Source organism: Leptonotus elevatus, chromosome 8 (assembly GCF_054856555.1).
Source record: "Leptonotus elevatus isolate MCC_2025b chromosome 8, RoL_Lele_1.0, whole genome shotgun sequence".
Classification (NCBI taxonomy): Eukaryota; Metazoa; Chordata; class Actinopteri; order Syngnathiformes; family Syngnathidae; genus Leptonotus; species Leptonotus elevatus.
This window is the reverse complement of record NC_141246.1, coordinates 18,394,120-18,421,934: the sequence shown is the minus strand read 5'-3', so window position 1 is coordinate 18,421,934 and position 27,815 is coordinate 18,394,120. Positions and strand designations below refer to the sequence as shown.

Below are 27,815 nucleotides of genomic sequence, written 5' to 3'. Positions count from 1 at the left end.
TTTTAAATACAGAAATCTGTTTATTATTTGATATATATCCTATACATTTTGATATATTAGTTCTAATACCTGGAAGTCAAAAATAATGGTCATAATATATTGATATATATTGATATATATAGAAAACTAATCCAATAATATACATTTACTTGGACTTTGTTTTCTTGTAAAAAAGAGAAGAAAAAAACGTAAAACATCTTAGCTTCAATCTAGGCGCTTTATCGGAGATGTGAATACAAAATGAAAATGACACCTGGACATTGTGTTTTATACAACTACAACATTTTCAGCAGCTATAAGATCTCTTGGTTTAAGACACAGGAAAATATGTTGTCATTGCTAGAATATCGAGAATCTTTTTTTTTTTACATTTTAGGTTTAAAGGTCAGTTGAAAGAGACAGCTTTAACAAGAAGAGTATACTGACGGCAGGGCTGGAAGTGACATTGGTAGACTGAACATCAGATTTCTCAACTCTTAATTTCACACTTGAAAATAAATGAAGTTGAAAGAGTGGAAGGGGGCAGTGGAACCAGATTTTTTTTTTTTTTAAAGGAAGAATGTGGGACGGTCAGTGATGTGCTTCTCCACCAATAGTTGTAACTGTAAACAGATGGAAGGCAACACGCACACAAGCCTGTCCTTGTGAGAATTGAGTGTGATTTTGCACATAAAGTTATGCTTTGTAATTATAAAAATAAGAATGAAGCTGGCATATTTTGGCGGTGACTTGGCCAAGTTTGTGTTACATTTGCTGTTTGCTTATGTTTAAGGAAAATAAAACCCAAAGCCCCATTATGGCTGTAAAACGATTCTAACAACTTCAAAGTACTGACAAAAAGCATTGCATGTAGTATCAGGGCTATAGCTTTTTGTTGATTTTTTTTCTTTTAACGTGTCACTGCGATGTTTACTCAACCACACGGAGGCTGCGCAGGCACAGTTGTTGCATTTTGAACATCTAGAGTTAAACTTTTTGTACAATTTCCTTCTAAATCCTCATTACACACAGAAAATAACACAGCATTCAAATCTCCCAGCATGCACCAATCTCTCTGAATTCTCTCTTATCACAATTGGCAGGGAGAGACCTCCTTTCTAATCATTTTATCTGCAGCATCGTTTTATAAACACATAAATCAGACCCTCCCCAAAGTGCTCAATAGAGTAGTAGAGATGAAAACATGAAGGCAGGTTGTTTTCAGGCGCTGTAGACATAAATGAGGCCATGGACGGACAGCAGACCATCTGGTGCCTTGGACCACGGTGCCACAGAATCTTTGCAGCTATTATCAAGACCATGGACGTAAGAAGGCTCTACTGCTGTGATCCGGTTTCTTCCCAGGAGCCCGGCTGACGACAGTGAGGTCAAGATGAGGCGTCAAAGCTGTGCAATCATTGAAGAGGAATAAAAGAAAGATAATACAATGAAAGGAAAGATATTACCATGGGCGTTTTAATCCCCTTTTTTGGGGTGCTCAAGCCCCCCTAAATTGAATCCCAGCACCCCTAAAATTTAAGATTGTTTGGTTGGTATTTATTTTTTTTCATGTCCTTTTTAAGTGTAGAATTAGAATATATGAATATCTTAGTTTTATTTTTTGACCCAAGAGGAGTCAGTCATATATAAGTCTTTTCAAAAAAAACGTTTATTTTCTGGCAATTTTTGGTTCAAAATAGGTGATTTTGATGAAACCAACTCATGTTGTACTGTTGATTACTAAAATATAGAATAAGGTAGAAACTTTATTTTTGTGATGAAAGAAGAGAGTCAAATCTTTCATTTGGTACTTTCTGTGTTTACATCCTCATGAAACACAATATTCTGATATTGTGTAATATTCTCCTTGAAAGATCAGTCAGAATGCTTGAAATTGGCTGGCGTTCAGAGGTTCTTTCTTACTTTTTCTTTTTTTTTTTTAAGTATTGATGGCTTTAAAGAGTTAAACAAGCTAGAGTACCGCACAGTACTTTAGTGAAACACAATATTTTTACACTAAATTACAGATTCTTTGGACCTTTTGCTAGCTAGAGCCTACTCAGAAGCAGGTTGCCAATAATACAACAGGGTCTTAATTAAAAAAATAAATTACCGTAGTACTCATACTCTCTACATGCATTCCAGTGCATTGCTAAACTTCTCATAGCAATATCCAATATTAACACCTGTAAGTTATTTTCATCTAGAGCTACTGTATGAAATGCATCACTTGCATGTTATATCATTGAGTAAACACTCCGAATGTTATGGTGTAAATGCCAGGCCATTGTCAATGATAAGAAATGTTACAACTGATTTCAAATGGTATCTGCTGATATAGCAATAGTGGTGGCTGAAGTATTTGGGGAAACCCTGGCATTGTAACAGTGGAGCAGAATGCACAACACCAGGAGTCGGAAGCAAAAGCAACAACGTGAAATGATTTCATGGCTTTTTTTTTTTAAACCAATCATCATCTTGTTACATAATATCCACAAATAGACAGGATATTCGTTAAAGATTAGATACAAAAGTATTTTCATGATTTTATGGAGGCATTGCTATAAGACTTGCCATATGAGTGAATTGATCAGTGATAGGTTAGTAAAAATACATGGAAAAACAGGAATCAAGATAAACAAAAGACCTAAATAGATGGACCAGTAAAAGGGGGAAAAAAATCTGTGAAACATATCTGTAATTATACATGGCCATGCGTGGGTGCTTTCCTGAAATAGGAGGGGGCAGAGGGGCCTTTGAGGGAGGATATGCCTTATTGTCTTGCAGTCATTAAATATTAACACAGCCATCTATCTATCCCTGCCCCCCACTGGGGTCTGATTGAAAGTGTAGAATATTGCACATAGGTCACCTAAAATTGTGTCTCATGATGTGGATATACCTGGTCAACACAATGTTGGAGGAAATAAACCAGATTAATTTAACCACACCGTCATAAAGATTTAAGAGATCAGATCGTGATTAGCTAAAAAACACATTTCAAAAATAAGGTGACATTTCATCCACTTCTCGTTGGCAAAGTCAGTTTTAATGCAAAGTACTGCCGGGCCTTTAAGTTCAATAGTTTTGAAGAAAGCAGCTGAAAGAAGGCTGCATAATGACACCTAATTACAGGATTATGGACCCTTGTGGAAAAGAACAGACAGTGACCTTCATTTGCCATTCTTCCTCTTCTGTGATTAATGAAAAGGACATTATAAAGAAGGGAACAAAGAGGAAAGTTCTTACCTGTCCCATAGTTTGACATTTCTGCAGTTGTTAGTGCAGCAGCCGGCTGATATCAAAGCTGTGACAAAAGAAAGGGGAAAGAAGACAGCAAAGGGAACAAGAGGGGAGAAGTGACAGAAGAAAAAAAATGGTTTATGAATGTTGCTTTGACATGGGAGTAACGCCTCATTAATCGAATGATTTAAATATGACGTGTGCTTGGAGTGCCACAGAAAGCAAAATGCCTCATAAATAAAACAAAGAGATGTCGTGCCACTAGTTTTCATCAGAGGAATGCACAATGTGTAAAGGGATATACTTTTGATGTGTGTGTTATAGAACTTGACAAATATAATTACAGCATGAAACATGATTGAACCAACTGGTGCGTCATTTTAGGGAATAGCTTTCTTTGCTGTTTCGACACCAACAAATGATACTCTTTCATGTTGGCTCCAACGGGGAGATGATTAAAAGTTAGTTAGTTCAAAGCAACTACCGTAATCCTGTCCACCATCACATCAGATATTATATATTTTGTGCACAAACTGAAACGCTAAAATGACAGTTAAAAGGCTTACGGTTGCAGTATGGGATTCCCAGTTAAGTCATACCAGCATTTTAGGGAGCAAATACTGAAGTGCATCCTCAAAAATCGATGAGCATGTACACACACACACACACACACACACACACACACACACACACACACACACACACACACACACACACACACACACACACGAATGCCATCTGAGTTTGAAGTTGCAATCAGATATCCTGTTAGTAATAATGTATCCATGTGGAACAGGAAGTCTGGGATGTACTTGGCTTCACTCTATGCAGGAAATGGTCTAAAGAAATTGCAATAAAAATACGTCAATGAGTACAGCTAATATAAGGTTGGCACATTATTTACTATATCCTAACTCACTTGGCCATTCACATTTGATCATTTTACCTATATTGTGTAGTGTTGCGTTAGTGAGGTTCTGCACTTTCACAACCGGGACATAAACACTGATCGGTCATTAATTGAAAGCCGCAAGTTTCACCACGGAAGTCTTTTTACTGGCACACATACACGCGCGGCACAAGTTCAAATGTTTTCGCTAGCAGCACGACTACAGAATGGAATTGATCTATAGTTACAACTTGACAAGAAGGACTTTGGAAGTGGAACTAAAACAGCCAAACAACAACCTGGTTACAATAGTTCATTTTCGCCATGTTAAAGGCTATGTCCATAATGTTGGTCAATTGTGATTTTTTTCCCCCCGGCCATATGTGAAATGCATCTGTTTTGTTTTGTTTTCATGACAATGTGAACAATACAATTCTTTTTTCCCCCAAATCTGACCCAGGCATCTTTTGTATGTGGATATAAATAAGATACCATAAAATTCTGTGAATAATACACACGTGGTGTACAATACAACCACCCTTAAAAAGCACCCCCCCCCCCCCCCCCCGCTGTAACTTATAAATAAATAAATAAATAAATAATACAGTCCCCCAATTTGCTGGTATTCTTTATAATCAGAATGAATAATATAAATGTAGACTTAAGACATACCAATAACGTAAATGCTTTTAAATGCTGTCCTTTTAACAACAGTAAGTGAAGCATAAGTGAATAACTTGTACTGTGTGCCATAAATCAATGGTTCTAATTTTTTCAACCCTGAGTTACTACTATATATCCTAGTCCTAGTATATATTAAAACAATGTAATTTTTTTTTTATTAAACCTATGTATAATAGTAATGAATAATATTCACAGTGCATTGCAACTGCAGTGGCAAGACTGATCAGGTCGCACTCATATGGCATCAAAAGGCGACAAACATTACAATTGTTTAACAAAGCTAACAGGCGTGGAAAGCAATGGCAGACGAAGAAAAGAAAAACAGTCAGTGGTGAAAGGAGGATGCTTAAGAACTGATAAATATATGCGGGGGGGATCGCCTGGATCGGTCAGGACAAAATCCTTGAAATCGCCACAAATGTGATAGGAATTAGACCTACAAGCGGGACCTTAGTTACGTGATGTTGCATAATGTTCATGCATGTCGCCTTAGAAGCCACATTATAAGTCACATTTGTTTTTGTAGTGTGAACGATGACATAATAAGATTGGATTTGAACAAAAAATCTGAATTGAGCATCATACCCTGCAGTGTGAAAACACTGTAGCCGTATTGTATCATTTGCTACAGTGTATAGCTAAGGATGTTTACAATACAAAACATTTGCAGAGGAAAAACAAGTTAACATGTTAGTTATGCAAAATCTCTGCATTTAAGTGAGTTTGTGAATTTATTTTGTACCAACTGCAATGATCACAAAATAAAGCTGTTGAAATATACCGTAATAGGCAAGGTTACAATGGAATGGGTTCAATATATTATAATTTCAGTCTATGTAGTTTCTATATGAGCTACACATTATTAAAAGGTTTTTTTTTTTCTTTAATCACTGATATTTCATTTGTAAATACATTTTGGAATAATTTACTGCACTTAGTAAGCTTGTTAATTGCAAGCAAGTAATAGATTAAATGTGTATTTAATAATTACACTACTGTCTGAATTTTAAACAATGTCATAGTGTATACTGTAGGTGCCTAAATTATTCCTTTAGTGGCCTATTTTATACATTATAGAGTATTTATCACCTCAAAATTACCCCTGAGCTCACCTCGGCCACTAAGCCCAAGTTTTAAAAAAATAATAAAAAAATCCTTCTTTGCCATGGGTTGCCCTTCAGGAAAATATATGTTAAACTCCGCTCGCTCGCTCTCCCGCTGACCTATAATAGTTTCCTCCCCGTGAGTCCTTAATCATGTTTTCAGCACACTTCCTCTCCTTGGTTCACTAACATCTCCCATTAAAGATTCATAGCACTCTTGTGACCGCATAGTTTGCTAAAGATTCCTCAAGCCACCTTCAGTACTGCTGTCTGCACCTTTCCACCCATCTGTTTATCTTTGCAGGGGCGGACAGAATGCCGCAAGACTGCACCGATAGATATTTCAACTCCTTTATAAGGTCAGGGATCTGCGGGTATTTGCATTTGGAGGTTAGTGAGCATAAATGAGTGGTGATTTTAGGACTAGACAATGTGTTTTTTGGTGTACAACTCCATTGTTCAACGTAACTTAACAAAAACATAAGAACAGACAGAATAAGATGAAAATATATATTTAAATCGATGCAATGAATCCAAAGCTGGTTAGAAACGTGTGAGCACAGATCAACATGCTTCATCACTCAAATGCAGACAAAATCTACTGTAAATGAAATGGGTGTGGTCTGTTTTAGTATGATACATATTGATATCGTGGCCCAAGTAGAACTACGTGGCCTGTGGATCAATAAAGCAATCCCAACAATGACATCAGTGCACTTACTATGAATGACTGAGGCTTATGAATGATGGTAGACGTCAATGCTTGTGTTTTCCCTTTTTGATTTATGGAACAATTACATAAAAGATTAAGAAATGTACGTGTTCTAGATTTATCATGCTCAGAGCAGATGATTAATTTTTTTTAATTTAAAATAAATGAATAAATCACTGTGGTTAAAAAAAAAGAAGTTAAAATAGAGACATTTACAGTGTTAAATTTCTATTTTAATCGAGTGTTAGACAAAAAAAAGTTCAGTGGAAGACATGTTACAGGATGCCCGCCGTTAAAACAAAACACATAAAAATTAAGTAATCACGTCATAGATCATATTGTTAACAAAAGGTTTTTAATCAAATGGAAAATGATTTGTGCTTGTGCTAGTTAGCAAGTGACAGGAAAATTAATTGGTCAAATCTACACCTTCAGTCAGAATCCTGCCAAAATGTAATTCGATTTTAGCCCAGCTCATCATGACTTTATGGAAATTGTTCAAGATGAAGGGCTCTAATTTTATAAACAGCGCATGTGCGCCAGGGATGTGGGGTGAGGTTCATGACTGGTGAGGCACTCATGACTCCTCTGGAGTTGGATATTAAAATATGAACCCAAAATAGATTAGCCTATTTTTCAATTCTGACCTTAATTTAAACATTTGTTGTTGTCAAAGTTTTTAATTATGCTTCAATCAATTCCACACACTTCAATAATGTGATAGAAAGAAAAACAACATATTTAAAATATGGGCAAATTCGTTCTTGTTGCTTTTACTGCAATACAACTACTGGTTCAAAATGGCAACAAGGTCTGCATATATTTAACCAGCCGAGATCTAACCCGAGAGTCTTAGTTGGGTTTAAAAAAAACAAATATGAGCATATTCAGTTTACATACCCTTTAAAAACCTGAATATTGCTAATATTTGGATTTTGAAAGGGTTATTGACTGCATATAAATCTCTGATGTGTGCTTGGGTGTAAAAACCGGCACATCTTGATCTCCGTGCCGCTGAAAGCCTCCTCTAGTGTTTTTGGCAATTTGGCAGACCACACTGCGTCACGCTGGGCGTTCCGGCGGACAGAGGGCATTTTATATTACGTTTTCTTTCACCTGCCCCCATCACATTTGACAATTTGGTAGCTGAAAAGTAGACTAAACTTTAAGCCGCTGGAAGGAGGTTTAAGTTGTAGCGCAGTTGGTATAATGTGATTTTGTTGAATTTGATTGAAGTGCAGGCAGACAGATTTTGAAAGTCATTTTATTTCATTCATATGACAACAGTCTGCAACAAAGCCTCTGAATCATTGTAGAAATTAACTCATTGAACACATTGGTATTATCATCTTTACTATTTTGTTAAAATCACCCTCTTTGCTATTTTTTTTTTTTTTGAGGTTCACACACAGACATGAACGAATGAAAGGAGCCGCTTCCATTGGCCGGGAAGCTAGTCGGCTGTGTTCACGCTGGAGGAAGTGGGACACATGCCAGTCTGGCATATGACCTGACTGGGCAACTCAAGTTCTTATATAGTTGGGGAGGGGCAGTTCATGTCGGACGCACAAGTGCTTCACTAGGCACACTTAGGTCACACCCAAAAAAAATACGGAGATCTGAAATAAAGAAAAACTGTTTAATGCTATAGTTAAACAATTCAGTACTAGTGTTCTTTAGAAAATGCAGCAAAAGAGTTTGGGTTAGAGTGTTCCCAATGCCGATGTATTTGGCTTCAGTGCGCTACTTTTACAAGCTCTATTGTGGTTCTTATAGGCCTCAAGAGGTATACCGGTTAAAATTGATTTTGCTGTCACCAGCCACACATCACAAGTTGAAAATTGCTATCTTGTGACAGATACTTGTGATTTTTGATACTATCTACACGCTTAGAATCTCTTGCAACCAAACTCAGTTTGTAATGACTCATGCCCTTTATCTACCAACATATATTGTCCCTTATCAAGGACAGTTACAAAGTGTGTGTTTTTTTTAAACACCCTCGGACAGTTTTAGTAGATTTAGTTATGGGCAGGGTGTCAATGATAAAATTGGATTTAATGGGATGTGACAGATGTGTCAAGGGAAAGGGTTTCAGTGTCGGTTAGAGCCCAAGTGTATAGATAACATGATTACCCCAGAATAATATGGACCTTAAACTCCCTCTCAGCATAGCCCTATAAGTTCCTCTACAAAAAGATGTACAACATTATTTTGGAAGGTGATGGTGTCTCAATGAAGGAGTCATTGTTTACTTTGTAGTCAAGGGTCATTCATCAACAATACCTATTAATTGAAGAGATTTTACACCATTTTTGGAGGAGATTTAAAACCAATATTTTGTTGAAACTAAATAAAATGAATCGACTTAAATGGTGACAAATAACTGGTGACTGATGTATGAGAATCGTTTGTCAAACTGGGTAATCAAGTTGTTATTGATGTCTACATCAAGTAAGTAAACACATGAAGCGGGTCTCCTCTGTGCCGCTCATCTCTCAATCCTCTTTTATCCGTCACCCGTCCTCTCTGCTATTCTCTCAATTTACAGGATCAATGCAAGGTAATTTCACATGACCACTCTTCTCAGATCTCTGAAAAAGTGCCACATAAATTATTCAGGTAGGCCGGACAGCAAAGCCCATGGAGAAGTGGGATAGATCAGTGACCTTCCGTTTAGCTAGAAGTCAGTCAGTCAGTCAGTCAGTCAGTAAAGTGTAATGCCTGGATGGTAGAAGAGCTACTTAGCTTAGCATCCTTAGGCAGATCTGTTACAGGTACAGTAGCTGCGGCCATGGAGGCAACTAAATACTGAGACCTTGAAGTCGCCATACCACATACATAAAGTGAAACCATGCAAGTTATTCATTGATGTTAAAGTCACTGTTGCAATATATGGCTCAGAGAATCAAATGATGGTAATTATATTCACAATTTATATGCATTTGAACACATTCCCTATTATAATTATGGAAGCATATTGTGTATTATTTATAGATATACCATATAAGAGAAAATGTATCATCGCGATGAAATGTATATGTAGCGCTACTCCCAGACCAACTGTCACACACTTGACATTTTCGCCCTACTGATAGAAAGTAACGCTAAAACGCCATGGAGAAATCAGTGCAGTTGGGTTCGACCACTGATCTGTATATATTACTGGATAGCCGATAGGCCAAGACTTTTGAAGGCGTGAGGCCGCCATTACTCCTCCCAAGAAGCATTTCTCGGCATACAATCCTATACATTTACAGTATCGAAATTGGAGAACATTTGAGACAGTACTTAGTAAAAACAGCATGATTTAAATTTGTTAACATAAACAGGAGGACTTCAGACATTTTACAACTTGTCTTAAATACATGTATAAATGATGTGTTTAATGATGTTATTATTAAAATAATACATAATTATAACTGTAATTAAACAATATGCCTCTGCCAATTCTAATAGTGGGGCCTAAGGAACTGAGCGATAAAAGAAAAAGGGGGCGTTCAAAACAGCACTTGTTAAAAAATAGTGACCAACCCACCAAACACCCGTCCACCCCCGCCCCCGCTGTACTGAGAGCCTACAAGCTGTATATGTCTAATCTGTAAATATACGTATAGTTTATACAGTAGTCTGTTCGCAAGATGGGAGGAGTAACATGGCCGCCCTGTAGCTTCAATGGCTTGTACAGGCTATCGGCTATCCAGTAGTATATACAGATCAGTGTGTTAGACGCACTTAGCGAATGGCAACACAAAATGGCCACCATTGGCTTCACTTGTCACTACGGCAAATAGGCCGCATTAGCAGTCCAGGTTCTAAGATTCAAGGGTGAGCTTGGCGAGCATCTCAGTCTCACTGTGCAGCGGCTTCAACGGTCAATCAAAATATCTCTTTATGTGGAAGCGATCCTCGTGCAAAATAGATTGGGGACTGTTGCTCAACAGAACTGTGCTAAATCAGGTGATCATGCGGCCCCATAGTGCAAATCAGGGCAATCAATTTTTCAAAGGGGCCATGTGATAAACTGAAATGGTTGTCAGGACCACACCAACATCCTAATTCAATTGAATTGTATTAAGCTATTACATTGCATTGTTTTAATAAACTGGTGTAAATTTGTCGTAATTGAGAAGCAGAAGTTTAAATACAACTAGTTTAGAAATATAATCAGTTACTTAAAATGACTTATCTCTACATATTAACACTGGGTCACTATTCAATCATGTTAATTCACACACATAAAAAAAACAATAGCAGTTGTGAGTTGATTAAAAAAAATACATCACAAATGATATTCAAGGAATGGTAACATAGGCAGCAAAGTTTAAATGAGATTAATTAGGTTTTTTTTTTTTACATGTTCTAATATTTAGTAAGTTGATGAAAAATGTATATGATACTTTGTGCTTAATCAACAAAATAGAAATACATATTCCATAAACGTAAAAGAACATTGTCCTGTTATAACACTGTTTTGTTTTTTGTGTTGTCTCACAGTGAGGAAAAAGTAGACTGTAGATAGAGATAAGAGCATGAAGCTCACTGAAGTAGAGATGGATAATTGGAGCCCCCTTGGCTGATCAAGCCTGAGAACACTGTGTATGTTTTGCGTGTGCAGTTCTTTTGCATTTGTGTTTTTATGGAAGCATGCAAACATACTCACATTTTAAGACAATTCGTTCGCTTGCAACCGTGTTTACTCTTCATATTTCAAAATATGTTTTCATGTTGTATACTGTTCGTATTATTGAAAATGTACCTTCGTGAATAGTGAATAAGATCGGCAATGTGTGTGTGATATGTGTGTCCAGTATGATCTAACATTTATTCTTTAGCAGGACATATGAAGCAAGCTGTACACTAAAGTAAATTTGCGAGATGTATTGTGAGAAGCATCACAAAAGCCTGCAAATTGTGTTTTCAAGATCTACATTTACCACCAACTTCTACACAAGACTATGTTGTCGGATACATTGGCAAAAATTAAATATTTAAGCAAACGTTTACAAGATAAACTACTGTTTTTTCGATTTTAATATGTGAGCAACCAACAACTCGATGCTAATGAATAAAACATGATACAGGGCATGCCAGGGGGAAGCTGAAAAGTGTGTTCTTCCTTGCATTGTTTTAGTATTTATGTTAGGTTTAAATGCTCTTGGCTACAGAACAATGACTTGAAATTTCCCAAATGTCAGGACCACACCATCACACAGAGCCTTACAATGATCTTCAGAGCTACATTAGGTGTGGAAAAGGATTGAAATGTACAAACCCCAATTCCAGTGAAGTTGGGACATTATATAAAATGTTAATAAAAACTGAATGCAATGATTTGGAAATCCTTTTAAAGCTATATTCAACTGAATACACTACAAAGAAAAGATATTTAATGTTCAAAGAGATCAACTATTGTGTTGCTGTTGTATTTTGCACTTCATAATGTGTCACACATTTTCAATGGGAGATAGGTCTGGACTGCTGGCAGGCCAGTCTAGGACTTGCTGTTGTATCATGTGCAGATGTTGCTTAGCAATGGCTTGCTGAAGTAAGCAGAGACGTTGCTTAGATGGTGGCATATGCTTCTCCAAAACCTGTTTGTAGCTTTCAGCATTAATGGTGCCTTCACAGGTGTACAAGTTACCCATGTCATGGGCACTAACACATCATGATACCATCACAGATGCTGGATTTTTGAACATTTCACTGATAAAAGTCTGGATGGTCCTTTCCCTTGTTGGCCCGAAGGACATGACATCCATGATTTCCAAAGACAGTTTGAAATGTGGACTCGTCAGACCACAGCATACTTTTCACTTTGCACCAGTCCATGTCGGATACCGTCTTTGCCCTGCAACTCCCCTCCAATTTTAATGCACCCCACAACTAGGAGGGGCGGGTGAGTCTATCAAGCAGTGCTGCGGTCCCCCATCTGTAGCCCCGCTGCGCCACCATGCCCCCCAATTTATTTTTAATGCACCACATACACTCACCAACACATTTCTGGGAATCAGGTGGATTGGAGCGGGGGGATATATTTTCCCATATACCGGGAATTTTCCCCGCTGGGCCTGGGGTCTGGGGGTGCAGCCCGTCTCCCGGTGTTCTCTTCTCCCTTTCCGTCCACAGTGTTCCGCCCCACCACGCGGCTGGAGGTGGGGGCTGTGGGCTGGTGGGGTGCCTGGTGGGCCTGCCGTGTCCCGTTCTACTGTGTAGTGCTTGGGGTGCGGGTCGTGTTGGGGTGGGGGGCGCTCCGGGCTCCTGGGTTTGCTCTCTGGCCGGTGGCATCCGCGGGACCCGGGGGTTGTGCTTGCCCTGTCCTGGCCAGGGTCGACGGCTCCCTTCTTTGATGGATGTTTTCATGCATGCCAGATCCACCACACCAGCATCGACCGAAATTCAAACACAATCTGCTCCTTCCTCTAGTCGCTGAATCGGTGGAGGCTGAAGTCTGTGGATCTCACTCTACTTCATCTATCCTTCCTTCCTTTCTTCAGTCTTTCCTTTGGTCTCTTGAGGTCTCCCTAATTTGTTGGAATTTAGATGTTTCTGGGGTTGGTGAAAGTGTTCTGGTTTATAACCCTGTGGGTAGAAGGTGGTGTTTGGTCGGTGCTGGATTTCACTTTTCTTTCTTTTCTTTGATCCTTCCTCAGGTCTCCTGACAACTTCACAACTCTAGCAGGATTCTGAAGTCTCCGATTTAGGTGAAGGGTATGGGATTTTTAATAAGTTTCAGGTGAATTAATGAGCACAAACTAACACGCACGCACATATGCACGCGCGCACCCCCCCCCCCCCCCACACACACACAAGAGAGAGAGAGAGCAATGATGAAGACATATTGAATCAGTAAGATTACTGAATGAACAATACTGAGCTCTCTCGGGAAAGAGAGAATAAAATAAATATCTGGTCTTTGTAATGTATTTAAATATGTATAGTTTAAAAACGATTAGCAAATCATTGTATTCTTTTATTTGTTTACACAACATCCCAACTTCATTGGAATTGATGATTGTACATCTAAATGAAAATCACTGTCACTCCTTGCAATAAAAATGCACCTGATGCACCTTTTGCAAACATAAAATATACAGAATATATATTATTTTTTTTAATAGGGCACCACAGCAAGATTTTGGTCATTACAACAACTTGCATGTTAAGATAAATAAAGACTAATACTGTATTGCGAATGTGAGTATGAACGTATGTTTGTCCATATGTGCCTTACGATTGACTGGCAACCATTCTTTGGCCTCTCACCCAAAGTCATCTGGGATCGAAATCCAGCTCACCCTCCATGATGTTACTGAAGACAAGTTATATAGCTGGATGGACAGATGGATGTTTATGTTTGTATCTCAAGAAAATGAAGAAGACGTTTAAAAGCTGATATGCTGCTGAAAAGCCAGCATACTGTGCATAATCAAATCAGCCCCCACTCTCGAGTTACATTTCTCCTTCACTCATCATCTGATCATGATACCTCCAGACTGACAGCTCTCAGGACGACATTCAACTTCACTTCAACGAAACGTGACACACACATACAAATACGGTTACTGCTGGTGACTTTGGGACGGACAGACAGTTTCCCTCCGGCCCAGTCGTGCCCCTGCTAAATGACATCTATGTCTAAACTTCCAGTTAATTACCTGCCCTCGCAAGCTAATTTACTTTCAGCTCACTGAGTCATTCCCCAGCGGCACTGTCTAAAAAGGACAGAGACCCATCTCCAGTCCACAGGGTTTGCGTGTCTACCGGATGACTGGGGTTACTGTGAAACAGTTGTCACATACCTCAGGGGTTTGTGCTGGAGTGATGCTAGTACACGGAAAGCTGCCTACTTGCTAACTCACACAGCTACAATAGTCAGAATATTTAGAAGCATCCTTCCATTCTTAATGAGGTCATGAATTATGAATGGATTGTTTCTTTTCAATTTTGTTCTCAACACCCATCAAATCTTGACAGTCCAATGGGATACTTAAACACACTCAAGGCCCTATTTTCATGCCAAGCACACGTCTAGCTAGCGTAAGACGCAGTCTAACGGTATGCATAGGTGGTGTTTTAGTCTAGTCGTACCCCTGGATGAAAATGAATATATGCCAGCTCCTGTCTACCAAAATAGGGCCCTATTGTTGTTGTAAGAATGTTTTAATTCTTGACTATATCCATTATCAGCCATGATTACTATTTAGCTTTCCAAAATCCCATTAGTTTTTTGCTTCGGGTCTTTAACACTTTGACTCCTTCAGTTGTCACTGCTGCTGTCTAGAATTAGTATTTACCACACAGCAAAGAAGCAGTGTGACACTGTTTGCACCATCCATAAAGCGCATTAAGGAGACGAAGCTAGCTGCATCTTGATTCAAAATGACAATGATCTGCATCTGAAGTAGTTAACAAAACGCCTAATCATGCACTCCTTGGATAATGGCTGCTTTAATGGCTTACGGACAAGGTTGTTGGGGATAATTCATCTCAGGTGAGATTACAAATTCAAATGTCAAGATAGCAGTTAAAAGTAACATTTAATTTTGATAGACATCCACCTTGAGCAGTGAAGCTCTCTCTTTACTGTATGCAAAGGGCGTATTGCATTGAATTTAAAAGTGAAAATGAGCTGCAGCAGACTGTGTGGATAGGTTTTAAATGGAGGTATAGGCAATAAAAGACAACTTTATGTTCCTGAAAAAGGCAATCTAGACAATATCATGCTATTGTTGCAAATTCACACCATCGTGAACGACAAGGCTGACATAATAGCTGTCCAGATGAGGCTTTCTGCTAATAATACTAATCCATTTGAGTTGCAGCAGCCAAATGCTTCCCTAAATCCTTTCATACGAGCAGCTGTGACAAACATTTGAGTTTCTTCATGAGTCGCTAAGGATGTGACACTCCACAATTTATCGGGGATGCTTTCCATCCAACAAGTGGAGAGGAAGTGAACAGAGTGGAGTGGGAAAGAGAAAGAAATAAAGCGAAAAAGGCGGAAAGATGCATGGGATGGTTTGGGGGGAAGGGGTAGCCAGTAATCCACTCAAATACATATTCCATCCTCTTTCCCTGGCTCAGCCTGCCAATCAGTGCATCCTCCAGAAAGAGTGCTTGGTAATATTTTTCTTCTCTCAATCTAACAGCTGTTTTTATCACTGCAAACCAATTAGGATGGAAGGAACAGAGAAAGAACAGAGAGAGAAAACCTGAAGGCCTGCAAAAGGTTCAACTTCAACTCAGACAAAAAGCTATGACTTCATTTGACAGCACATATACCGATAACAAGTGCAACGAGAATATTACTACATCAAGGCACACTATTCTTTATTTGAATAAAAAAATATATATATATCCATTATTGATTACCAGAAGGGCAATTCGGGTGTTACAGCAATTTGAACAAAATAAAATCATTAATTAAAAAAAGAAAGGATTAAAAACCAAACTAAATTAGCACCACTACTACCACCTCTAAATTCCCAATAAGCTCTTAAATGAATGTCTTAAGATTTTGCTATTTTAACATGAATGTATAGAAAAATAATATTGATATCCTGATGTGTATCCCTCTTTTAAAATAAATGTTGTAAAATTTGAGCAAGCAGGTTTTAATGGCCACTAATTTCAAAACTAATTATTCCTTACTGTATATTGTTGTGTTAAGTAATACAAGGCGATCATACATATTTTAAGGTTCAGTCATACCGACCCTCTGAAGAAAACAATAACAAAAATGACAAAAATGTGTTTGACACCCCTACATACCGTTGCATAATCCTGCTCACTAACAAACATACCAGGATTGGCAGTTTTAATTACAAGAAATAGTCATATTTTAATGCTTGTAAAACCTCTTAATGAAACTGAATTTTCTATAAAGCATGACGGAAACATAATTTTAGCAACAGACCCAATAAACAGGTTATTTTATTCTCTGTGAGAGGAAGAATGCACTGGAATCCATCAACCTTCCTTAATCATTCCTGGGCTGTCATAACAGCTCACTCAAAGCATAGATGTGTCTTTTGAAAACATGGCCAAATACGTTGTAAAAAATAAATAATAATATTACCCCGCTAAAACTACAAATTCCACAGTCAAGTCCCATTTCTTAATTTGGTCTAACTTGCAAATGGCAAAAACACATTTTTGTATCCAAACAGCACTCCCTGGCCCCAAAAAAGGCAGGGGTTACACTACTTTTCCCATAAAAGGCTTTTTTTATGTGCTGATCATATCAACAAACAGTCTAAGTTAATATGCGCAACCTGTGATTGCTGAAGCAGAAAACATGATTAAGTCTCTTCGCTTATGAAACAGACCCACTACAGTGCAAATATGCTACAAGATTAAACCTTTTGGGCCAATTATTGGATCATTATTTATGGAGTTAATAATAAAAATTTAGAATGTAAAATTGTATCTTTATATTGTGGTGTGCTACTCATATTCTAATATCATGTTTTATTTTTTAGGTTATTTAATGCACCTTTTCTAGTTATTTAAATAATGTCAAAACCTGCACTTGTTTTATTAATATGTACTTTTTTTTTTATTCTCAAATCCTCAAAAGCCTTATTAATAGAGCATCCCTTGTGTTCAGATGAACGAGTAGGATTATCCTTCATGTTTGTGAAGCAAAAGTAGTCCTTTTAGTGATTTGGGCGGAATTCCATTATTTTTGCTGCAAAAAAATAAAAATAAAAAATAATAATATAATGTGTGATAAGCCTCACAGAAGATGCAACAGTAGAGCGGAGGTCAGAGTGTTGTTTTTGTCCGAAATTTAAAAGGCTTAAACTTGTGCACTGTTGAGTGCCAGATGAACATGAGACTTTCATTTGTCAACAACAACACAACTACAGAGACATCCATCTCACAGACACAAGCACACACACACAACTTCATAAAAATTGAAATAATACTGTGCAAAGAGCTTATGGGATAATCCCAGAAAGTGGAATGTACTACAACGTCACAGGAATTAAATTCCTTCTTCGTCCAAAAAAAGAACATGCAAGGATGGGTTAGGGGATGACACACAGAGACATAGACACGACAACGTTCAATAGATAGGCCAGACTAAAGACCTTTTCAAATGTAAAATTATGAAACTTCTTGTCAACGTGTTTATTCTCTCTTGAACTGTTGCTTTATGTTTCATCTAAAAATATCTGGGATAGGTCGTTCATCATTTATTCTCAGATTTATTTTTGTATCAGGGCCGTATGTCATGATCTCAGTGAAAATATGACGGTCTGCTGCTGTGTCTTGTCAGGCCGGTGGCGGCAGAGCAGTCCCACAGGGGTCATGCTCTTGGTAGATAAGCCACCACGGTGACTGACAAATAGCCATAATATGACTTTATCACAACTCATCCACTGTAATGACTAACTCATGTTAGCAGGCTTAATGAAGTCCATATGGAACTGGATAAACACTATTCGCTGCACATGTTTCTCTCTGAGCTACATTCACAACTGCTTTGCCAGTTGGCGAATCACCAGACCTGAAAGCCAGTGAGTACCCTATGCACTTAAGTAAAATAGCAACGCTCTTTGCAAACATATCAGTTCAAGAACGACATACTGTATCATATAGCATTAGAGAGAGCAATTCTGCCACAACCAGAAGAAAAAACAGAACGCCGAACCAAATGAAAAGTTGTGTGTGTCTTTACAATAATCCACTGCAATCCAAAGAGATTGCAAAATGACAAGAGGAGAAATGTTTCCAACTGTACGAGACAATCATCTATGAAGCAAAATAGTTCAAAATGGATACAGAGCAATTTAAGGTTTTAATGTTATCAAATCAGGGCACGCAAATAAGGTAAAGATAATGGTAACAATTGAAAATATGGATTTAAGACCCAAACTGGTCTTGTCCCCAAAAGAACTACATTTCCCACTGTGGAAATTAAGGTGTCTTTACGGTATAGCACAGGGGTCACCAACCTTTATATAAAGCTCAGTGCTACTGGGTGATATGGCCTAAAAATTATATCACAATATTTCAAAGGAATTTGCGGCGGCAATATTTTTTACGATATTGGTAATAATTACTGAACAATATATTTGTGATTGATGCTTTGGAATAATAGAACTTTTATTGCAGCACAATGTTTAAGCCACCTTTTTACCACATTTGAAATGTAAACAAGGTGCAAATATAGCAACTGTAATGGAATGAAATGGAAATAAAAACAGGCCAGGTAGTGTTTACCAGAGGTGTGGACTCGAGTCATGTGACTTGAACTCGAGTCATTAATTTGACGACTTTAGACTCGACTTGAAAAAATGTTAAAAGACTTGCAACTGAACTTGGACTTGACCAACAATGACTTGTGACTTCACTCGGACTTGAGCCCTTTGATTGAAAAGACTTGCTTCTTCCACCAATACAAAAAGATTAAAATGTATGTTAACGAGTAAGTTCCTCTCGGTGTGTACGCGCGTGTGTGCGAGCTGGGCTGACAGCGCCGTCATTTAAGCATGTCAGGGAAGCCGCAAAGGCGCAAACACACCCCGCCTACGCTAAAGCAAACTTCAAAATAAAGCTGACCAAATAATACACTGACACCAACGCAATAGCCTTGGTGAATTTTACTGTGAAGTCTGCCTGCATGGTGGCATGAACGCCAGCTTAACTACTTCCCTTTGACATTGTGGCTTGCATTATCGACGTTTTTATTGAAATGACATATTTTTATCATAATACTACCCCAAAAGTATATTAAATAGCGAATTTAAGATGCGGAGAAACCGCAAGTTAATTACACCATCATTGCACGATACGGTACAAGTCTCCGGCGTTTGTGGCTAGTAGCTAACTGTTAGCGTTAGCATCAAGTGCCTGGCTAGTGTTAAGTTATTAACATTGTTTTTCAGTTTCAATTTATATTTTAGCCGTTTTGGATTTAGTTATAGCAGTATGGCTCAATGAATAGAATTGTATTCTTATCTGCCTCACTCTCAGAAGAAGGGCAACAAGTTCTTCCACTGCTATCTTGAAGGGAGTCTGGTACCGGTCTCTGTCGGAAGAGGGGAGGCACAGGCTGATTATTGTGTTTCTCTAATCTGATTTATAGCTATGGGAACAGAAGGGGGGATTTTCTTGTATTCACTGAGTTGTAAACAAATGTACTGTGGGCTGATGGGAGGAGACTTTTCGTATTCACCCACTTTTCAATAAATAATGATGTGCCGGGGTAGAGAGGACACACAATCTGAACACACTGTTTGAGAGAGTTCAATTGTTGTCATCAGAAGCTTCTGTTTTAATGATACCTTTGCAAAGGGACTTCTTCACCAGAATCTCACCATTCAGTTAATTGAACACGCAAAGAGTAGAATATAAATATTGTCTACTCTAACAAATGGTGATCCCCGACGCTGAATTATAACGAATGGTGACCTCCTCCGTTGAATTCTAACGGATGGTGGTATTCTGACGTAGAGTAAGCTGCGGCGTTCACGGACGGGCGGAAATTCTAGGCCTAAATAAATAAAGTACGGTAAGTGGAGACTTTTATCCACGTAGGGAGGTTCTGTCTGTTTGGGTCCGCTGCAACTGGTTTTTCGTCTTCCAAATTGTCTAAATTTTAAATGAGATCTGTGTGAACAAGTTGTAGTTTGATGTCGTTATAGTTGGGATAATTCCTACGATATTGAACTAAACACGTCGTGGGGTGGTGCATTTTTAAGTGACGTAAATGCAGACCGGAAGAGATAAAGCTTTTTTTATACGGGATGAAGTAGCGAATTTGATTTGTTAATTTGTTTTGTTTCTCGTCACGCTACGAAGAATCCTTAGACCATAATATATATTGAATACAAGGGTTTGCCGGATGACGTAAAAAGTCTTTCTTTTTACTAAGTATCGCGAAGATTATGGTGCGCTCTGCCTTTTTGGCAGTTTAGGCCGATCGGGGACTAGTATCATAATTGCTCATGACTCTTGGTGAGAACGTCCATTTACACGTAATATGTTTTTTGAAAAAAAGCGCCTGTTTGAAATTGAACAGTATTGAGGGGTCCAGGTTGATTACAGTAATAATTGGATTTGTGTTACTGTATTTGCAATCGAGAGATTACGTGAATTTTATTTTATTTTTTGGCGCTCCTACGGTTGTAGTTTTGGGGTCAGGATTACCGTATGAATTCCTTTTGTTCTACGGTTTAATTCGATAGCGCGTGACAAGTTATTTTGAAAATGAGCGCCTTGCAAAAATTTTGCAATATATGGAGAACAGTTTAGCTCAGCGGGATTGGATAACCGCTGTGTATAAACGAGAGGTCACGTGATTCTTATGTGTGTCTGTTGTGTGGCCATATGTGTTAACCTATTGAACTATTATACTAAAAGTGAGACGTCACTGTATTGATAAATATTAATACTACTTGCGTAGAATAGAAACCGAAAGTAAAAAATAGCCTATAAACAAAATGGAGGCGATTTCGACCCGGATACAGAATGGTTTGTCCTGAATGCGCTTCCGGTTCATAGTCGGGACTTGTACTTGTGAGTCGCAGCCATGCGGAAGAATGAAAAACGTCGATAAAAAACGAAAAAACAAACTATGGATCAATTGTATAAAAAGCTTTCGCTGGACAAAATGGTACGTCAGACTTTTGTATTTTCTTTGTTGGTAATGATGTAGTGGCTGAATTTGATGCTAAAATGACTCCAGCATTTGTGGAGCAGTTTACGGGTGATTTGTTCGAAGTTAACCCGTTTATTGAAATCACCGTACAAAACTGCGGTTTAAATGCCATAAGATTTGTAGACAACGAATTGATAGAATAAAACCGTTTATTATTTTATAATGACTAAAGAGTGTGTGCGTATGCATTTGAGTGTGTGACCTAGCTTCTAAAAGGTGGGGGCTATTATTGTGATTGTGAGTGAGAAATGTGATTTTGTTTGTTTTTCTTCAATATCTTTAACTAAGTTTGGTGTTGTTTTTGTGTGAGATGAGACTGTTGTGATAGTGGCGTTTGTTTTATTAATGGGAATGTGGAATAACTCTAACACTAGCAACAGTAGTTTGACAGCTGTTGCTTGGCTCGCTTGCTTTTGTTATTGTGGACCTATGCTACTTTGTAATCCACTCACCGTATTTAAACGACGGGAATGTGCCTTAAATTGCACTTATATGTATTTTTCATTAATAAAAATAATAATAATAGAACTTTGCCTTCATTTATAGTTATTTTATAAAGCACTAGCTTTAAAAAACTAAACAAAAAACATTCAAAATGCCCAATATAGCAATTTGGATTTTAGGAACACAACTTCAAGTGCATTACACGTGCAATATAACAGAAGGCAGGATACCTTCACCTTGTTATTTTACAAATGGACCATGTATAAAATACTTATGTATCTTGCCTTATATTGCACTTAAAATTGTGTTCCTAAATCCTAACGGCCATATTGGACATTTTGAGTTTATATATAATTTTTTTTTTAATTTAATTGGCAAACGTATTTTATAAAATACATTAAGACAAAATATTTTTCTGATTTAATTTTTTATTTTTTTTAAACAATCCGATCCGTGACTTTTGTGATCAGTTGCACCACTAGTTGTTTGGGTACAAAAACTATGAGGTGGTTGCACAAAGAACGGTAAGTAAGCTAATATCAGTTGTTTATCGGCTAATTATTGTTGCTAGCTGCGTAGTTAATGAGACTGTCAACTCACTGGTAACACATTGCAAACAACAGAAATCTATTGCACCATTCTGTGTTCACCCCCTGAGTCCCTGACTTCTACTTTGATGCTCACCCCAAATAATATCATCTATGATGTTGTTAAAATGACTCGAAAGGACTTGAAACTCAAAGTGTAGGACTTGTGACTTGTCAGTCTTGACTCGGGATTTGACTCGAGACTTGTCAGTCTTGACTCGGGACTTGACTCGAGACTTGTCAGTCTTGACTCGGGACTTGAGGGCAAAGACTTGAGACTTGGGACTTGCAAGGCAATGACTTACTCCCACCTCTGCAAGGTCTAATTGTAACATAACTGCTTAAAGCACATAAAGCACATTTACTTAGCAAATACAAACAAAACACAAATCTTCAGAAGTCAGAGGCAAATTGCACGAGTCAAGAAAGTCCATTATTTTCTCCTGTGTGGGTTGATCCTTGCAAAAAAATAAAATAAAAATGATACGGCAAGTGTATTGTTGAAAATTGTTTTTCCCCTGCGATTGTTTAGGCAGTGGTTATTTTGCCATAACCGGCAACCCTCCTGTGAGCGTTATTTTGCTGTGAATGTCTCGGATTGGTCAATAAGAGGAGCGAGAAAATAACGTGATTGCTTGAAGACATTACTAGCGGGTATGAATTACGCCAATGTGCATGTTTACGCCGCTGCGCAACAGCGCGCGCGCCGACTCGTCGAGAGCACGTTAGCTTAGGGGCCGGTTAGCATCACAAAGTCCGGTCAACTATGAGGCGAAAATTGGTTGACATAAAAATGTCTGCCTCGAAATGCGGAGCGTGGGCAATTACCTGAGTAATTGATGGAATAATCAATAGGGTAATCAATTCTAAAACCATTCGTTAGTGATAGCCCTAGGTAATATTAATATGTTTATACAAATTAATCTCTGTGACATTGTGTATATTTGGCATATATCATGAACTATGACATTGTGTTGTGTTTTGGGTGGACAGTTTATATTTTCTCTGCAGTTTTTTTTAATGCAAAGACAAGCACACATTTCACCTTGAAACAACCTTTCGTGTCTGCCAGCTCTGCCACTCAGCACCTTTTTTTTCCCCCGGACTCTAGAAATGATTATCAGTCACTGTGGGGTATGTTAACAGCGGCCAACTTGGTAGGCTATTTTTGATATTCATCCCACAATCTGATACTCTCAAATTGCACCATGGATAATAACATTGCATGTTTGTGGTTTCAGTGCTGAGGTGTAACATTGGGCCTCATTCAACAAAAAAAGAATGAATCTTCTCCTCGTCACACTTACGCGCCAGGTTTCAAGTGTCAAACTATTCATTCATATGTTCACTATTAAATTAAGTTCAGGAATTCCACTTGGATAATTTTTTTCTTAAAGAGACAGTTTGTAGTTTGTTTGTTTTTTGCTATCTATCGGTGAACTAATAGAATGCAATGACCTAAGTTCAAAGTATGCGCATTTTGAAGCACACACTATGGTGCCTCCAACACACACACCACCAATTACTATGTTCGTTAAGTTTGTCTCCTTTGGATATCCGTAGCAGAAAGATGGCAGTGAAACATGTTAGCTTCCTGTAAGGTGCAGTGCAACCAATGTAAAATAATTAGCGATTACAAGACCTACGATTTTTTTTTTAATGAATGTTGATGTGACAGAACATATTTTTGGCATATTATGGAAATTAATTGTGTTTTTTTTAAATGAATGAACATTGAAAAATCAAAAACTTCTACACACTGTCACTTTAAAACTTCAAAACGTCTGATACGGCAATTGCGAGGTTCTAAAATAAAATGATGTTTCACTACATATAAAAAGGAAGTCAATCTTGAACATTTCTTGACAATAATATGGTATATGTGACCACACTAGTCTAAACATAACATTCTGATTAATATAACATTTGTGGAATATGAGTTATGAAGCACAATCCAGCTGTTTTTATCCATCTCAGGGGGCAGCCATTTTGCCACTTGCTGTCAAATGAAGATGACATCACAGTCGCTCGGGGCTCAGGCAACGACCAATCATAGCTCACCTGTTTTCTGAAGCTGAGCTGTGATTGGTTGTTACCTGAGACCTGAGCAACTGTGATGTCCTTTTCACTTGACGGCAAGTGGCAAACTGGCCGCTTTCTGAAATGGATAAAAACTGCTGGATTTTGTTGTTTAAATCATAGAACATATTATTGTCAATACATTTTTGGGGGGTTGGCTTCCTCTTTAAATGATTCCTTCATATGCATATAAACGTACCATTCATCCCGTTGTAGATGCTCCGATGATGTGGTGACAACTCCTCTCCAGCTGACCTCCTCTGCGCGTCTCTAATTGGGCTGCCAAACTTCCCATGGTCAGGACTCGGACTGTATTGGTGCCTATGAGTCTCAGGACTGCCCCCTTGGACTATACAACTTTTATCAACATGCTCACTGGTCCCTAAATGTGCATGGCGAGGCTCAGGGCTCTCACAACCGGTACTGCTAACGCTGCTCCTGTGGTGCCTCTGATAGAGGTCACCGCTGCCACCCTGGCCCAGGTAGTGCTGCCTCTGGCCTAAAAGAAGGTCAGAGCTGTAGTGCTTTGGGTGCTGCTCTGGACTACTCCGTCCCACGTTCCTTCCATATTTCTCTGGGCTCAAGCCTCGCATGACCCGACTGTGGTCAGGCACTGATATGGAGCCGCAACGTGGTCGACAGAGTTGGGGCAAAGTGTACGGATACTCCAGACTTGTACTCCGGTTGCGCCCGGCCGGATGTTCAGGGCTAGACACGTCTCTGTCTGACATTCCTCCTCCTATGGCACTGATGCTGCTACATCGAGGTTTATGCGCCAGCTCAGGACTCCCTTTTTCCCCGGAATTTCGGAGACCGCTCACTCCAACAGCCAGGTGGGTTTGCTTATGCTGATGGTGATCTGAGCTGTCAGCGCTCCCTGCGCTCGAGGTGCTGCTCCCATCTCCAACATCCCTCATTAGGAGCCCCTGCCCAGGCACCAGCAGCAAACTGTTCTGGCTGTCAATGGAGTTTCGGGACCCCACGCCCATTCCAACACTCCCACCAGTTCCTCCCCCTCCACCTACTAATCCTTTGTCCTCATCCAGGAGGAGGCAGAGCTCTTTCAGCTCCAGGTTCTCGCGGATGACCTCCTCCTGTCGAAGCTCTAATTCCTTGAGTTTTTGCAGATAGAGGGTCACCTCTTTGCGCATGATGCTTGAGCTGTAACGGCCCAGACGCTGCCACTCCCTGGACACGCGCTTTCCTTTTTGGCGGTCATCATCCAGGAAGCAGCACAAGTCTCGCAGTTCACGGTTGTCTTCCTGCAGTTTCTGATTGATGTCCTGACAGGGAGAAATAGAAACATGAGCGGAAGGCAGATTCATTGGCGTGACCTTTCGGCCCAAGGACTGGCAGCATTGTTCATGCTAATCAGAGCCAGAAGATGTTATAAACGTGCTTGTTTTGATACGATGGTAAATTATTTTTCAGCGTCAAAGTACAATGTGATTTCCAATTTAATAACAATTATTATAAATTAACTACTGCATGCAATCATATTGAAACCTAATCCTTATTATTTCTGTCTTCCCTGACAATGTACTGACTCACTGTGTGGCATTCATTATACAGTAAATCAGAAAGCTCTGTAGGAGCCTCACCCTGGGTAAAACTATACGATGGGGAAACATATAACCTCAGTGCTATCCCCTTAAACTTAACCTTCTCACCTCTGGCAAAGATTCCCCTTAATTCCTCTTTGTGCAACAATATAACTTTCCTCATTCCGTCCTCTCCTGCTTCTCTTGCCTTCCTATACCCTCCAGTTATTTCCATTCTAATTAGGTAGCTTGGATTGGTGGGGAGGTGACAAGGACTCCGAGAAAAGCAAATTATTCTCATGTGATGCTACACCAGGCTGTCTTTCTGCTTCAACTGTAAACAATGTGAACATTGTGCCACTTTTGTCACAGTAAGCACAAAATATTCACAATATATTTGGGAGACTTTTGTTTAAATACAACAGAAATATCAATTGGTGGCAGATTGCGTTACACTATACAAAACATCTAATCTGTAAATAAAACATTATCCCAATTAGAGTTGTGGGTGAGCTGGATTCTATTCCATTCACACTCACATTTCACACACCATAAGGAAAATTTAGAGTTGGCTATTCAATGAACTTAATGTGCATGTGGAAGTACGCAGTGACAACACACACAAGCATGGGGAAGAACATGCAAACTCCACATGAAGGGCAAAGCCCAAATTCTAAACCTGATCTCAGAACTGTGAAGCAGACCACCCGGCCACCACTGAAAATAGACAGTATAAAATACAACTTTACTGAAAAGCCAGAGGGTGAGTACAGCTAAATAAATAGTGTGCATTTAGACTATATACAGGCCCGCACAACGGCACAATGAACTTCAGGATAACCTCGAGTCTGACACCATATTTTCTGTTCATCACGCCCACTACTGTGCAAGCACTCAGGTGTGCTCCAATGCTACATGATCTCATCCCTCACGAAATGTTCGCCCCCTCACCTTCAGCCCCCTGATCTCGTTCAAGTGCAACTGTAAGCTGCGATTGACCTCTCGGATGAGATTTCCGTGGTCCAGAATCACGCTCATCTTGTCGGCCTCGGAGCGTCTCAGACGCCTCACCAGGTCCTCCTTGGTCCACTTAAGCAGGTCCTCATCGGACAAGCCGGTGACGTCGTCCGCCGGACTGTCGGTCTTGGCTATTGACAGCTGCACCTGAGGCTGGGGCGGTGGAGTCGCTTTCTCCATTGGTACAGCTCCTCCGGTACCGACAAAGGGCGAAAAATATTCAGCGGCTTGCTGGTGATCTCTGCTCGCATCCGCTCTCCGACTAACTCCTGGTTAAAGGTTATCGTGTAGATATTCGAGGCATAGTGTTTTTGCCGCCGCCTTTGCTCTCGACGCGTCTGCTGCTCACCACTCTGCAGGCGCAACAGCTGACGATGCCGGCAGAGTGCTGGGAGGACGCTCTGAAGCTGCCGTCACTGCAACATCCTCACGGTAGGTGGGCTATGTGCTAACGGAACCTTCTCTTACTGTTGCCTTTTTTCCCCCTTTTACCCCAGCTACAGGTCCTGAGAACGTGAGAAGTAGTAGGCGAGTCTTCAGCGTCACGTTCGCTCACACAATGAAAGCCGCGGAGGAGAGTCCGTGGACAACGTCATGCTCTCTCTCTCTCTCTCTCTCTCTCTCTCTCTCTCTCTCTCTCTCTCTCTCTCTCCCTCTCTCTCTCTCTCTCTCTCCAGGGTTGGTTGACTATCATGAAAAATAAAGAGTAGTTGCAGCGCCATCTAATGTTCTCCAGTGTTTATAGCTACTGGATTTTTAATCCTCCATGGGGCCTAAGCAAAATAGTAATTTGGCGCCCTCTATTTCTTAGGTTGAATAACTAAACCTATTAAAAGTAACTAAATTAACCTGAGTATAGTATG

The 27,815-nt window shown here is 39.3% G+C and overlaps 1 protein-coding gene across 1 annotated transcript; it reads right to left on the bottom strand.

Moving 5' to 3' along the window:
* Positions 1–27,547, bottom strand: ccdc85al (coiled-coil domain containing 85A, like). Its single transcript, XM_086083661.1, has 4 exons — positions 26,887–27,547; positions 24,594–25,677; positions 3,229–3,286; positions 1–1,386 (listed from the first exon to the last, which is right to left on the bottom strand). Exons 1-4 carry the CDS (start codon positions 27,130–27,132, stop codon positions 1,368–1,370), a joined length of 1,407 nt encoding a protein of 468 aa, XP_085939787.1. The 5' UTR covers positions 27,133–27,547; the 3' UTR covers positions 1–1,367.
* Between the last annotated feature and the right edge of the window lie 268 nt (positions 27,548–27,815).

What these genes read in the sequence shown, in the direction of transcription:
- ccdc85al (XM_086083661.1), bottom strand. Translation starts at nt 27,132, where the DNA reads ATGGAGAAAGCGACTCCACCGCCCCAGCCTCAGGTGCAGCTGTCAATA. An exon ending in ACGAGATCAGGGGGCTGAAG is followed by an intron (nt 25,678 to 26,886) that starts GTGAGGGGGCGA and finishes TCTCCCTGTCAG; the next exon opens with GACATCAATCAGAAACTGCA. An exon ending in CATCTACAACGGGATGAATG is followed by an intron (nt 3,287 to 24,593) that starts GTACGTTTATAT and finishes CTTTTGTCACAG; the next exon opens with CTTTGATATCAGCCGGCTGC.